The sequence below is a fragment of the Ovis aries genome, chromosome 15 (genome assembly GCF_016772045.2).
Source record: "Ovis aries strain OAR_USU_Benz2616 breed Rambouillet chromosome 15, ARS-UI_Ramb_v3.0, whole genome shotgun sequence".
NCBI lineage: Eukaryota > Metazoa > Chordata > Mammalia > Artiodactyla > Bovidae > Ovis > Ovis aries.
In genome coordinates, this window is record NC_056068.1 from 55,909,243 (window position 1) to 55,923,412 (window position 14,170).

A 14,170-nucleotide genomic window follows, 5' to 3' on the forward strand; every position below is an offset into this window, starting at 1 on the left:
TCTTTACCACGTGGGGCATATTTCACACAAACAAGGGTCTGTGTCCTCGATAAGAACCAAAACACATTAATAGGTTTTGCTTACATTTCAGATAATTCTTCTAATGGAAGAGGGATTTACTTTATTAATCATATGCAATGTGGTCCTCTTAATTGTCACAGATATTTATTGGTGTTAATACCAACTGCAGTTTTTTTTTTTTTTAGTTCTGCTATTTATGATACACATAAACTTCTGGCAAGAATAGTAGAAAAAGGTCTAGGGTGAGGGGAAAACTACCATTCTTCTGTCAAAATAGGAAAATGTTTCACATTCTTAACATACTGCAGTTGTCACTCTTTGTCCTTAAGTTTGCATAGTATCACAAAAGTTTCATTCATAAGGGAAAGTATATTTGAAATGAAATACATCAAAATTAAGAAAAACAAAATTTTAACTTAATATTATGTTTTAAACATTTCTATACGTTTTCAGTCTGTAAAATTAGCAATTTAACAGATGGAAAATATTCCCACATCTATTCATCAATTTATTCAACAGATACTAAATGCTTACAAGATGCTAAACGGTAAGCTAAATAATTGGTGTGAAAGAGTGAACAAAACAATCACCTCACCAATAGCACTTACGGTGGAAGAGATAGATGACCATCTATCAGTACTCTCTCTCTCTACATATACACTCTTTTCTTTGTCCTTTATATAAGCACCAGCACAAATATATGCATGTAGAACTTGTACATATTCATTATATATATACACACATATATGCATATGCACATGATATTTACTCATATGTATATAGGATAAACATATACCACGTTATATATCTATATCATAGCAATGTCAGTTGCTGATATATATGTACATATATAGTATGTATGTTTTGCATATGTGTGTTATCATGTTATGTCAGGTGCTAATAAAAGTAATAAGACTTTATGAGAAGACAGAGATCTATGGAAAGTTCTACTTTAGAAACAGTGGTCAACAAGAGGTTCTCTCATGTGATGATGTGAGCAGAACTCTGGATGAAAAAGGTATTGAGCATTCTTGCAGAGAGAGGAGCAAGTGCAAAGGTCCTGTGGTGAGAGTATATTTTTCATCAGGGAACGGGGTGGCTGGATTGGAGGGAGGGAGGGTCGGGTTTAGGACAGGGACAAGATGTGGTAGGAAGAAGACTAATATTTCATACATGCCCTAATGGGACCATGGCTTTTACTTAGAGCTACAAAATTATTGGAGAGTTTTGAGTAAAGGTTAATGTAATTTAACCTAGGTTGTAAAAGAGCTACTCTGCCATGTAATAGAGACAAGAGATAGAAATGGGAAGATCAGTAAGGGAGGCTCTTACAGACTCAAGAGAGACTGACAGCTTGGATTAAGAAACTATTATCAGATATCGGCAAAGGATCAGTTTCTAGATATAATTTGAAGATGTTTCAGATAAGATTTGTTGAACATATAAATCCATTTATTCAACAAATATACAGTCAATGACAGCTAAATGTCCTTAGTTGTTCTGGATGTTAGGGATGAAGCAGTGAACAGAAAGACAGCAAAGGTGAAAAAGTAAAAACTCAGTGCACAAATACCTTACTGAGGGAAACAGATCATAAATGAAGATAAATAAGTGAAATTGTACAGCCATTTAGGCAGTGATATGTGCTAAAGAAGTGAGGCATAGTAGAAAAATTATGCTTTGTGCTAAATCAACACAGTTTGCTTAAGGTACAGACATGGTGATAAGAGAAAATGAGGAGTCAGGATTCTGGCCTGTGTTGAAGAATTGAGTTGCTGTTTATTAAGGTGGCAATGGTTTCTATACTGTAGTGCCCATAGGCTTGTTGAACATTCTTGTGAAAATAGATTTTCTTTCTTTCAGATTATAGCTTTAGGATTACCCTCCAGTCTTTCTGTTAAAACATACTGACACATTTTGTTCCAAAAGTTTACTAACTTATTATGTTGGTATCATGTTGGATCAAACCCATGTCTCCTGCATCTCCTGCACTGGCAAATTCTTTACCACTGCACCACCTGAGAAGCTCGTACCTAAGTCTTGGGAAACATTATAGCATGTTCACAAACATCAGCTTTGGCACCAACTGGGATGTGTTTGATGTACCCCTTAATGGTTCAGCAACTTTGCCATGCTACTTAATTTGCATATGCCTTAGTTTATGTATCATTGTATAGATAAAAATCATACACACTACTAGAGTTGTTATAAGGATTAAAGGAAATTATATGTGTAAAGTTTCTGGCTCTTAGTATACGCTCAGCAAATATTAGTCATCCATGAGTGATAGCTATTATTAATAGGTATATAGGTATAGGTCAAATGCCTAGAGCATGTTAATGTAATTGGTAGTTAATCATCTCCTAAGGTGTATAATGATCTGTTCATTCTTAGTTCATACTGCTGCTAATAACTTGATACTGCTAGCTATGCATCACATGCCATATGTTATAGTAGATTTTAAGCATTACTAATAAAAGAACATTCAGAAAACGAAGATCATGGCATCTGGTCCCATCACTTCATGGGAAATAGATGGGGAAACAGTGAAAACATTATCAGACTTTATTTTGGGGGGCTCTAAAATCACTGCAGATGGTGATTGCAGCCATGAAATTAAAAGATGCTTATTCCTTGGAAGAAAAGTTATGACCAACCTAGATAGCATATTGAAAAGCAGAGATATTACTTTGCCAACAAAGGTCCATCTAGTCAAGGCTATGGTTTTTCCAGTGGTCATGTATGGATGTGGGAGTTGGACTGTGAAGAAAGCTGAGTGCCGAAGAATTAATGCTTTTGAACTGTGGTGTTGGAGAAGACTCTTGAGAGTCCCTTGGACTGCAAGGAGATCCAACCAGTCCATTCTGAAGGAGATCAACTCTGGGATTTCTTTGGAAGGAATGATGCTAAAGCTGAAACTCAATACTTTGGCCACCTCATGCGAAGAGTTGACTCATTGGAAAATACTCTGATGCTGGGAGGGATTGGGGGCAGGAGGAGAAGGGGACGACAGAGGATGAGATGGCTGGATGGCATCACCGACTCGATGGACGTGAGTTTGTGTGAACTCTGGGACTTGGTGATGGACAGGGAGGTGTGGCGTGCTGCGATTCATGGGGTTGCAAAGAGTCGGACAAAGACTGAGCGACTGGACTGAACTGAATAAAAGAAACTAATGCATGTAGTATAAATAAAATTTTTTATTTTGTTACAATACTGAGTCACATGACTGAACTCTTGAAAGAAGTATGGATGGTTTTCTGTGTCAAAATTTGTTGTTGACAGGTTAAGGACAGATTGAATAAAATAATTACAATAATTCCATTTGATTTATTTGAAAAAACTAAATATTTAGGAATCTGTGTTTTTTTTTAACTGGTTTAAATGCAATTTATTATTAATTTCACTTGCTTTTTACTTTTTTAATGTAGATACTAGAACATTTAAATTACATTTCTAGCTCATTGTTATGTCTTGCAAAATAGTGATATCATATAGTAATGCCATAAAGAACATTAGAAGTACAATTAGTATACTTTGAACAAGGTATGAAGATTAAAAAATAGTATTTTTACCAATATTAAAGATAAATGTACTGTAATTTTGTAAGAGAATGTCCTTATTTTTTATATATAAATTCATTTATTTTAATTAGAAGTTAATTACTTTACAATACTGTATTGGTTTTGCCATACATCAACATGAATCTGCCGCAGGTATACATGTGTTCTCCATCCTGAACCCCTTCCCTCCTCCCTCCCCTTACCATCCCTCTGGGTCGTCCCAGTGCACCAGCCCCAAGCATCCAACAACATGCATCGAACCTGGACTGGCGTTTCATTTCATATATGATATTATACATGTTTCAATGCCATTCTCCCAAATCATCCCACCCTCTCCCTCTCCCACAGAGTCCGAAAGACTGTTCTATACATCTGTGTCTCTTTGAATCTGTTTTTTACTTTGGAGAGAGATTTGTATCACCTAGAACACAAACTTTTTGAAATGTGTCACTAGTTCTTAGTGATGTTTGCAACCATCAGGATATTTTCTATTTTATACTCTTTTACATTGATTATATCTTGCTCATTATTCATATAATGTGCACATATAATTTCTTGTATGTGTTACCCTTTTTGATTTTTCCAGTGGTAATTACCATATTTCAATGTTCTTGCTCCTTTTTTACTGTTGTGGTTTCATTTCAATCTCCCAATACTTTTTAATCTTTCTTGTAAAGTTTGTTAGCATTTCTTATATGATTTCTTAGACTTCTTATTCTTTTAAGTCAAGTTCATATTTATGAAGCAGCTATTTAAAAAAATGACCAAAATCTGTAGTCTTTTAAATTAAGCAGATAAATGTGTAAAATTTGCCTTAAAAAGCAAAATTGTATTGAATTCTTGCAAATATCTCTATTTTCAAGTTCAAAAGAGATAACATCTTGTTGCATTTGCATGACTTTAACTTTGTTTTCAAATGTTTAAGTACACGAAATGACAGAGATGCATTTCATTTTTTTCTGAAAGTTACTGGCAAGATTCTGTATTATTACCTTTTTTTGCTTATTTATTGGATATATGGGTCCTATGAAAATTATACTTGGTTAAACCTTGAGAAAACATGGAAGAAAAGAGATTATTATATTTAAGGAGAAATAAAAGAAAGAAGGATAAAAATGGATGTAATTTTCTCTTTCTCTTTTCTAGACCTAGGAAAAGATAAGGATTACACGGATGAATCAGAGCATGCTAATTATGACCGATCTCGCCTCATTAAAGACTTTGTTCCTAAAAATAATTCTGAACCGAAGCCCAGATTGCCTAAGGTAATGCAAACTAAACAGTCTATAAGTCATCGAGGACTCTAACATCTAAATCCACACAGTTCTTTTTAATTTCAGTTGATATTTCCTGGAGAGAATGAGGTTGCACAGGACTCAAAACTGAAAAGTTATGTGTAGACATCATATCAATTTATATTATCAAACAGAATTTTATAAATATTCTGAAGCATAAAATTATTCAGTAATTTTTTAGAGGTTTATTCCATCTTCTTTCTTGTTTTATGAAAGACACCATGGTTTGATGAGAACATGAATTTTATTATCAAGTGGGCCAATATTTGAATTGCAATTCCAATACTTATAGTTGTGGTAACTTGAGCAAGTCAATCAAACTCACTTAGCCTTGTTTTCATCGTTTGTAAAATTAGAATCATGTCAGCTTGACAAATTTTTTGTTTTTCTTCAAGTTTTGTTGAGATATAATTGACATAGCGCTTTATAAGTTTAAGGTATACAGTATAATTATTTGACTTACATACATCATGAAATGATTACCAGAATTATTTGAGTGAACATTCATCATCTCATATAGATGCAAAATCAAAGAAACAGAAATATATATATATATTTCTTATAATAAGAACTCTTAGAATTTACTCTTAGCAACTTCCACATTCAGCATATAGCAGTGTTCATTATATTTATCATGTGTATAGTCCATGCGGTTGCGAAGAGTCAGACATGATTGAGTGACTTTCACTTTCATTTTTCACCATGTAAAGATATAATGTAGTTATTGACTCTCTTCCCCACACTGTGTATTTCATACCTATGACTCAGTTATTTCGCAACTGGAAGTCTGTACCTTTTAATCTCCCTTACTTCTTTCCTCCCGTCCTCCCCCTCCCCTCTGGCCATCACCTGTTCACTTGTCTGTCCTATCTGTCTATAATTCGGTTTTATATTTATCCTTTTATTCCATTTTTAGATTCGACATGTAAGAGAAATCATACAGTATTTTTCTTTCCTTCTCTGCCTGACTTACTTCAGTAAGCATAATGCCCTCTAGGTCTCTAGGTCCTTCCATGTTGTCACAAACGGCAAGAATTTACTTTTTATGGCTGAGTAATATTCTGTATGGGCTTCCCTGGTGGCTCAGAAGTAAAGAATCTGCCTGCCAATGCAAGAGATGTGGGTTCAGACCCTCAGCTGGAAAGATCCCCTGGAGAACCTTTTTAGTTTGTTGATAGTTTCTTTCACTGTGCAAAGGATTTTTAATGTAATGTAGTCCCATTTGTTTATGTTTTGCTTTTGTTTCCCTTGTCTAAGGAGACATATGTAGAAAATATCATTGAGATTAATGTCAAAGAGCATGCTGCCCATATTATCTCCTAGAAGTTTCATGGTTTTGGGTTTGCCTTTACATCTTTAATCCATTTCTAATTTACTTCTGTGAATGGTGTGAGAAAGTAGTCCAGTCTGATCTTTTTGTGCATAGCTGTTTGGTTTTACCAACATCACTCCCTGAAGAGACTGTCTTTCCCATTGTGCGTTGCAACCTCCTTTGTCGCAGGTTCGTTTTTCTGTGTTGCAGCCTCCTTTGTCGCGGGTTCATTGTTCTGTCCCGCTGATGTGTGTGTTTGTTTCTGAGCCAGTAGCATATGGTTCTGATTACTTTAACTCGTAGTGTAGTTTGAAATCACAAAGCATGATTTTTCTAGGTTTATTCTTTCTCAAGATTGTTTCTGGCTATTTGGGCATCTTTTGTATTTCCATACAAATTTTATTTTATTTTATTTTATTTTTAGAGCTTTGGGGCTTTGTCTTTTTTTTTTAGTATTTTAACTTTTTATTTTTACTTTATTTTGCTTTATAATACTGTATTGGTTTTGCCATACATTGACATGAATCCACCACGGGTGTACATGTGATCCCAAACATGAACCGCCCCCCACCTCCCTCCCCACAACATCCCTCTGGGTCATCCCCATGCACCAGCCCCAAGCATGCTGTATCCTCATCGGACAGACTGGTGATTCGATTCTTACATAATAGTATACATGTTTCAATGCCATTCTCGCAAATCATCTCACCCTCTCCCTCTCCCTCTGAGTCCAAAAGTCCGCTATACACATCTGTGTCTCTTTTGCTGTCTTGCATACAGGGTCATCATTGCCATCTTTCTAAATTACATATATATGTGTTAGTAGACTGTATTGGTGTTTTTCTTTCTGGCTTACTTCACTCTGTGTAATCGGCTCCAGTTTCATCCATCTCATCAGAACTGATTCAAATGAATTCTTTTTTACGGCTGAGTAATACTCCATTGTGTATATGTACCACAGCTTCCTTATCCATTCATCTGCTGATGGACATCTAGGTTGTTTCCACGTCCTGGCTATTATAAACAGTGCTTCGATGAACACTGGGGTACATGTGTCTCTTTCAATTCTGGTTTCCTCTGTGTGTATGCCCAGAAGTGGGATTGCTAGGTCATAAGGCAGTTCTATTTGCAATTTTTTAAGGAATCTCCACACTGTTTTCCATAGTGGTTGTACTAGTTTGCATTCCCACCAACAGTGTAGGAGGGTTCCCTTTTCTCTACACCCTCTCCAGCATTTATTGCTTGCAGATTTTTGGATCGCAGTCATTCTGACTGGTGTGAAGTGGTACCTCATTGTGGTTTTGATTTGCATTTCTCTAATAATGAGTGATGTTGAGCATCTTTTCATGTGTTTGTTAGCCATCTGTATGTCTTCTTTGGAGAGATGTCTAGTTCTTTGGCCCATTTTTTGATTGGGTCGTTTATTTTTCTGGAATTGAGTTGCATAAGTTGCTTGTATATTTTTGAGATTAGTTGTTTGTCAGTTGTTTCATTTGCTATTATTTTCTCCCATTCAGAAGGCTGTCTTTTCACCTTGCTTATATTTTCCTTTGTTGTGCAGAAGCTTTTAATTTTAATTAGATCCCATTTGTTTATTTTTGTTTTTATTTCCAGAATTCTGGGAGGTGGATCATAGAGGATCCTGCTGTGATGTATGTCGGAGAGTGTTTTGCCTATGTTCTCCTCTAGGAGTTTTATAGTTTCTGGTCTTCCATACAAATTTTAGAATTATTTGTTCTAGTTCTCTGAAAAATGCCATTGGTATTTTGATAGCGATTGTGTTGAATCTGTGGGAAGCCTTGGGTAGTATGATCATTTTAACATTATTAATTCTTTCGGTCCATAAGTACGGTACTAATGTATCTTTCCTTCTGTGCGTCTGGTCTTTAGTTGCTTTCCTCAGTGTCGGTTTTGCAAGTATGTCTTTTACCTCCTTAGATAGACTTATTCCTAGATGTTTAATTTTTTTTGATGCAACTGCAAATGTGATTTTTTAAAAAAATTTCTGTTTCTGTTAGTTGATTTGTTGTTAGTATATAGAAATACAACATATTTCTGTATTTTAAGTTGTAGCCTACATCTTTACAAAATTTCATATCATCTGCAAATATTTACGGTTTTATTTCTTCATTCCCATTTTGGATTCTTTGAGCCTATTTTTATTGTCTGATTGTTGTGGCTAGAACTTCCAATACTGTGTTAAATAAAAGTGGGGAGAATAATCAGCCTTCTCTTGTCCCTTAACAAATGCTTTCAGCTTTCCACTGTTGAGTATAATGTTAACTGTGGGTTTGGCATGTATGTTGAAATATGTTCCCTGTATACTTGTTTTGATGGGAGTTTTTATCAAAAATGGATGTTGAATTTTGTCAAAGAACTTTTTCTGCATCTATGGAGCTGATTATATAATCCTTATTTTTCAGTTTGTTAATGTGGTGTATCACACTGATTTGCAGATTTTGAAACATTATGAAAGGTTTCCATAACAACTTGGATGTTGAGAATACTGTGTTGAAACTATAATTCATCAACAAATCACTGGGTTGGGGTTCAGTTTTAAAAATCTCTGGTTCCAGAAATCCCACCATCCCTCAAAATTCTTTTGTGGGTTCTTCAAAGTATCTGAATAAAGTCATCCAGCACCAAATACCATCATCCCCTTTGATGCTTTCCAAGACAAATATTGTCATTTTTTCTTAAATTGCTTATTGATTAAAGTGGGAATACCTTAGTAAAGAAATTTGGATGTTAACATAAGGAATGACTTAACTTTTAGTTGTCATTGCATGGACAATAACCAATAATCATTTCCTTGAAAATATCTTTTTCTGTGATTTTTGATTTGGTTTGACCTGGATTGACTTTACAAATCCCTTCATTTGTCACCATCAGTGTGTTAGTAATGAAATATGGCACAATTTAAATCGTATTGTTATAATGATTCTGAGCTGAAATATTTGTGCCAGGTTTATTCATTCATCTTTGGTTTGGTTTTGTTAGGTAAGGATGCTATTTTGTGCTGATATTTCTTAGATCGTCTTCACAAATCGGTAGTTTATCTCCTGATGTTTACTTCATCTGCCTCTCTATGTACTATCTGATTGGCCCTGTGGATGTTTGGAGAGTCGAGTGGCTCAGTGGTCAAGAATCCACTTGCCAATGCAGGAGACACAGGTTCAACCTCTGGGTTGGGAGGATTCCCTGGAGAAGGAACTGGCAACCCACTCCAGTATTCTTGCCTGGGAAATCCCCTGGACAGGGGAGCTTGGTGGGCTATAGTCCATGAGGTCACAAAGAGTTGGACATGATTTAGCAACAGAACGATAACAAACAACAACTATCTCTAAAGCATTGTTCCAAGAGACTTGAGCCTGAGAGAAGCCATAAGAAAAATTGAGGAAAAGCAGATATTCTACTTTAAGATACTTTTAGCACCAATGTGTAGGAACACAAACATGATATGCTTAAAATAATTAAAAAATGCATTAAGATTAAATAAAATTTGTGTTATCTGCTGCTTTAAAAATTAGCACATGCCACCATGTTTTCTTCCCTCTATGATTTCAGTCTCTTTCCATTCTAATGCCTTCCTTCCCACCTCTTTGGCTTCCTGGTAGCTCAGTCAGTAAAGAATCTTCCCACAATGCAGGAGACCTAGGTTCGATCCCTGGATGGGGAGGATCCACTGGAGAAGGAAAAAGCAAATCACTCCAGTATTCTCGCCTGGAAAATCCCATGGAAAGAGGAGCCTGGTGGGCTATATAGTCCATGGGATCACAAGAGTTGGGCATGACTTAGCAACTAAACCACCACCACCAATGATACCTTCCACTCCATTTCTGCTCAACAGTCACCAATTCCCGAATCTCTAAACTTGACTTGCTGCTACTGCTAAGTTGCTTCAGTCGTGTCCGATTCTGTGAGACCCCATAAACGGCAGCCCACCAGGCTCCCCGGTCCCTGGGATTCTCCAGGCAATAACACTGGAATGGGTTGCCATTTCCTTCTCCAATGCATGAAAGTGAAAAGTGAAAGTGAAGTCGCTCAGTCGTGTCCAACTCCTAGCGACCCCATGGACTACAGCCCACCAGGCTCCTCCATCCATGGGATTTTCCAGGCAAGAGTACTGCAGTGGGGTGCCATTGCCTTCTCAAACTTGACTTGAACTTTAGAATATTCAAGTTAAGAAGCAATAATTAAACCTGCATACATCTTTTGGTTTTTTTTGACAGCAAAATAAGAGAATGATGTGTGATGATGGTCGTCCAGTCCAGTCATCCTAACCTAAAGTCCTGTTAGTTCTATTACACTTCTATTTAAATTTGAAAATGTGCATCACCTGGAAGTTTTTGGATTCACTCTTCTATCTTCTATGAAAATATGTCCACTTTCATCCTTTGTACAGGTTAAGGTGTAGCACAAATCCAACTTGAATAAATAGTTCTATTCCAAAAGAAGAAAAAAGATGTTTAAAATACATTTAGCTAGGCTACTTGCCTGCAAAGCTTATCTATAAATGAAAGGCAAAATAATCTTCTTAGGTGTATTCTTTGTGTACGTTTATCAGAGAGAACCTCGAAAAAGCAATGACCTATATATTTAGTGTTTGAACAAGCATCTGAGCAACCTTAGTTTATAACTCTGCTGTTGTAGTTCAGTCACTCAGTCATGTCCGACTCTTTAAGACCCCAAGGACTGCAGCATGGCAGGCTTCCCTGTCCTTCAGTATTTACCAGGAGTTTGGTCCAACCCATGTCCATTCCGTCGGTGATGCCATCCAACCATCTCATCCTCTGTCGTCCCCTTCTCCTCCTGCCCTCAATCTTTCCCAGCATTAGGGTCTTTTCTAATGAGTCAGCACTTTGCAATAGGTGGCCAAAGTATTGGAGCTTCATCTTCAGCATCAGTCCTTCCAATGAATATTCAGGACTGATTTTCTTTAGGACTGACTGGTTGGATCTCCTTGCAGTCTGGACTCTCAAGACTCCAGCACTACAGTTTGAAGGCATCAATTCTTTGGTGCTCAGCTGTTTTATTTTTCAGCTCTCACATCCATACATGACTACTGGAGAAACAATAGCTTTGACTATACAGACCTTTGTAGGCAAAGTAATGTCTCTGCTTTTAATACGCTGTCTAGGTTTGTCATTGCTTTTATTCCAAGGAGCAAACGTCTCTTAACCTCATCTTTAACCTTCAACAAGAGGCTCTTTAATCCCTCTTCACTTTCTACCACAAGGATGGCGTCATCTGCATATCTGAGGTTATTGATATTTCATCCCATCATCAAATGATATACATATATATGTGTGTATGTGTATGTACATATATTTTAAGTTGGCTCTTAGGAAATTGACAACATTCATTCACTTGTGACCTACAAAATAGCAACTTTCATATGGTTCAAATTAGCACATATTGATCTCTATGTATCTAGTTGTATGGCTGAAGATCTGTGCATTATGTTATTTGCTTGGGATAACTGTACTGGTTGCAACCCATCCCATGGATGTTATACAGTGTAACTGATATTTTATTTCTTCACAAAAGGTATTCAATTACATTTTAAAGATGAAAAAACAAGTTTATAAAGAGTCAGCAGAAAGAGAACAAAGATTCACAGAGGAAAATGACTCCTAATGTAAACTACATTGTAAATCATGACAAGTGTTAGGTTACAGAAAACAAATAAAAATTTCTAACAGGATTTGCCATCATCTATAAAACTAGGTTCTAGGAAATAACTCTAAATATGTCAAAGTGGTGTCTTACATTGAATTTATGAAGATGCCCTGTTGAGTTTATCAATAGTAAGAAAAAAATAAATAAATATAGAAATCCATCTGGCTAGTTTACTAGTTATTGTATAGGTAGACTATGCATCTGCTTGAGAATTTGTTTTGAGAGCCATTGTACAAACATTTCCTGAGTGATTTTGAGTCAGTGTGGTGAATTTTGCTTTGACCATATATCCACTGCTTCTGATTATTTTGTAAGTCAAATATATTTGTAAGATACTATAGTTTGCTCTAGAATTATCTTCAGTAAGATGAATTATTTCTTTAGAATGTTTTCTTCAAGTTATTAACTTTAGGCACATATCATTTACACTAAAATTCCTTAATATTTCAGAGATTAAACTCATGTGATACTGATATCTAATATGATAAAATGACATTGATAAGTTAATAGGATATATTTTTTATGTATTTTTAACCCACTGTGAGCAGAGTTCGACACCACAGGACAGAGGACAGATAAAGATGGCAAACATGGACAGGTCTTGCTGTCCATGTAGTGGGATGCAGTTCAGGAGGTGGGCATGCATACACATGGAGAAAGCTAAGAGGCTTTAGAAATTAGAGATGATACTAGATATGGGATAAGTCTAGATTTATCTAGCCTCAAGCTCTATAATAAAAGCCGTATTTAAATATCTCTGGGGCATTGCGGTAGATAGAAAGTTGGCCACAGCCCTTCCCTCTTCCCTATACCTACAATATTTTCAATGGAACTTTGCAGGTTCTCCCATCTAAGAGGTACACTCTTATTGGACTTGCCTTGGGCTTTGCTCTGATCAATAGATTGCCTGCAGAAGTGACCATGTCCCGGTGCTGAACCTTGAACTCGGAAGATCTTGCACTCCCATTATTCCTCTTGGGACTCTGCCTCCACCATAGAAATGTCAGAGCCACCCTGCAAGAGGATTGTAAGGCCATGTGGACTGAAGCCTAGTGAGTCCAGCTGTCCCAGCTGACACAGAGGTGTGCAAGAATCTAGCTAGAACCCACAGAAAGTCTAGCTGAGACCGGGAGAACTGCACAACTGGGCCCGGTCTGCTCACAGATTACTGAGCTAAATAAAAATTATTTGGGGATGGTTTATTTCTCCACAATAGATATTGGAGCCATCAGTGTTAGAGGGTAGTGTATTTGCTGACACCAATGATTGTAAATGTACAGTGAATTCTTTCTCATTGGAAAGGAAACATTTGCAAAATTGTCCCTGAGTTTTCCACATATACCCATGCTATCCATTTAATTCTATAGAGCCCAAGAATATCTTAATGTCATAACCTAAATCACGAGAAATCTAGGAATCTAACATTTTCTTAAATTATCTTTTCTTAATAAAACTTTATTTACAAAAGTAGTTTTTTTTATACCTTTGAATCAGTGCAGAATTCCAAGATTACCTTCCATTAAACCATATGTGTATTGTTAGCAATATTCCAAACACCCATTGAAATTGGTGAAGAGATGGCTTTTTTAAAAGCAAGTTTATTTCCTGACAAAAAGACTCTGTCACACATGTGTAGACAAGAACATTGAGGGAGAAAATTAATAATGTAATCTGAGAAAAGTAGCAATTCTATGGATTTATAGACTGGAGCACCTGGGCAGACTGCAAGCAAAGTTTTAGAGGAGAGAAGGATTCTTTTTAAGATGATTTCAGTAAATATTTCCTATCTCTGTCTCATTAGTTTAGAGAGAACTATGAATAACTCATGATGATGAGGTCCTACAACCAACTGGATGGTTCTGAGAAACAAAATCCCTTTCTCCATCAAGGAATCATAGACTTCATACCAGCTGAGACTTCTAGATGTGGACAGTATACAGAGAATGTCTGTGATTAATCTAGGTTAAAAGGAATGAAGCTGTGAAGCAGAATCAGTGGCTTGTGTACTAGGCATTCATTAATGAAGAGTTTACTGCTGCTACTGTCCCTCAGGATGCCAAAAATAACTATAGAAGTTGCTAATAATGTCTGAGAATATAAATCTATATTTCAAATTATAGTGACCCCGCCTCTTAAGAGACTTTGGGGAGCATATTAGATGGAAAAGGGGTTATAGATCAGGAAAGTCTTGATATGAATATTTTAGCAGTTCATTAAATTTGAATCACAAGGCCATTCATTTTGACTGTGTCTACTGGCATTGGCAGATGGTGTTCATCTTTAACTAAATTGGTCAC

The 14,170-nt window shown here is 36.3% G+C and overlaps 1 protein-coding gene across 1 annotated transcript in view; it reads left to right on the top strand.

The window, feature by feature from the left end:
* Positions 1 to 14,170, top strand: part of ANO3 (anoctamin 3) — a 455,605-nt gene that overhangs the window by 256,940 nt on the left and 184,495 nt on the right. The window contains exon 4 of the mRNA XM_027979573.3: positions 4,731 to 4,849. Coding sequence (XP_027835374.2) covers positions 4,731 to 4,849 — 119 coding nt within the window. The remainder of the gene's footprint in view (positions 1 to 4,730; positions 4,850 to 14,170) is intronic.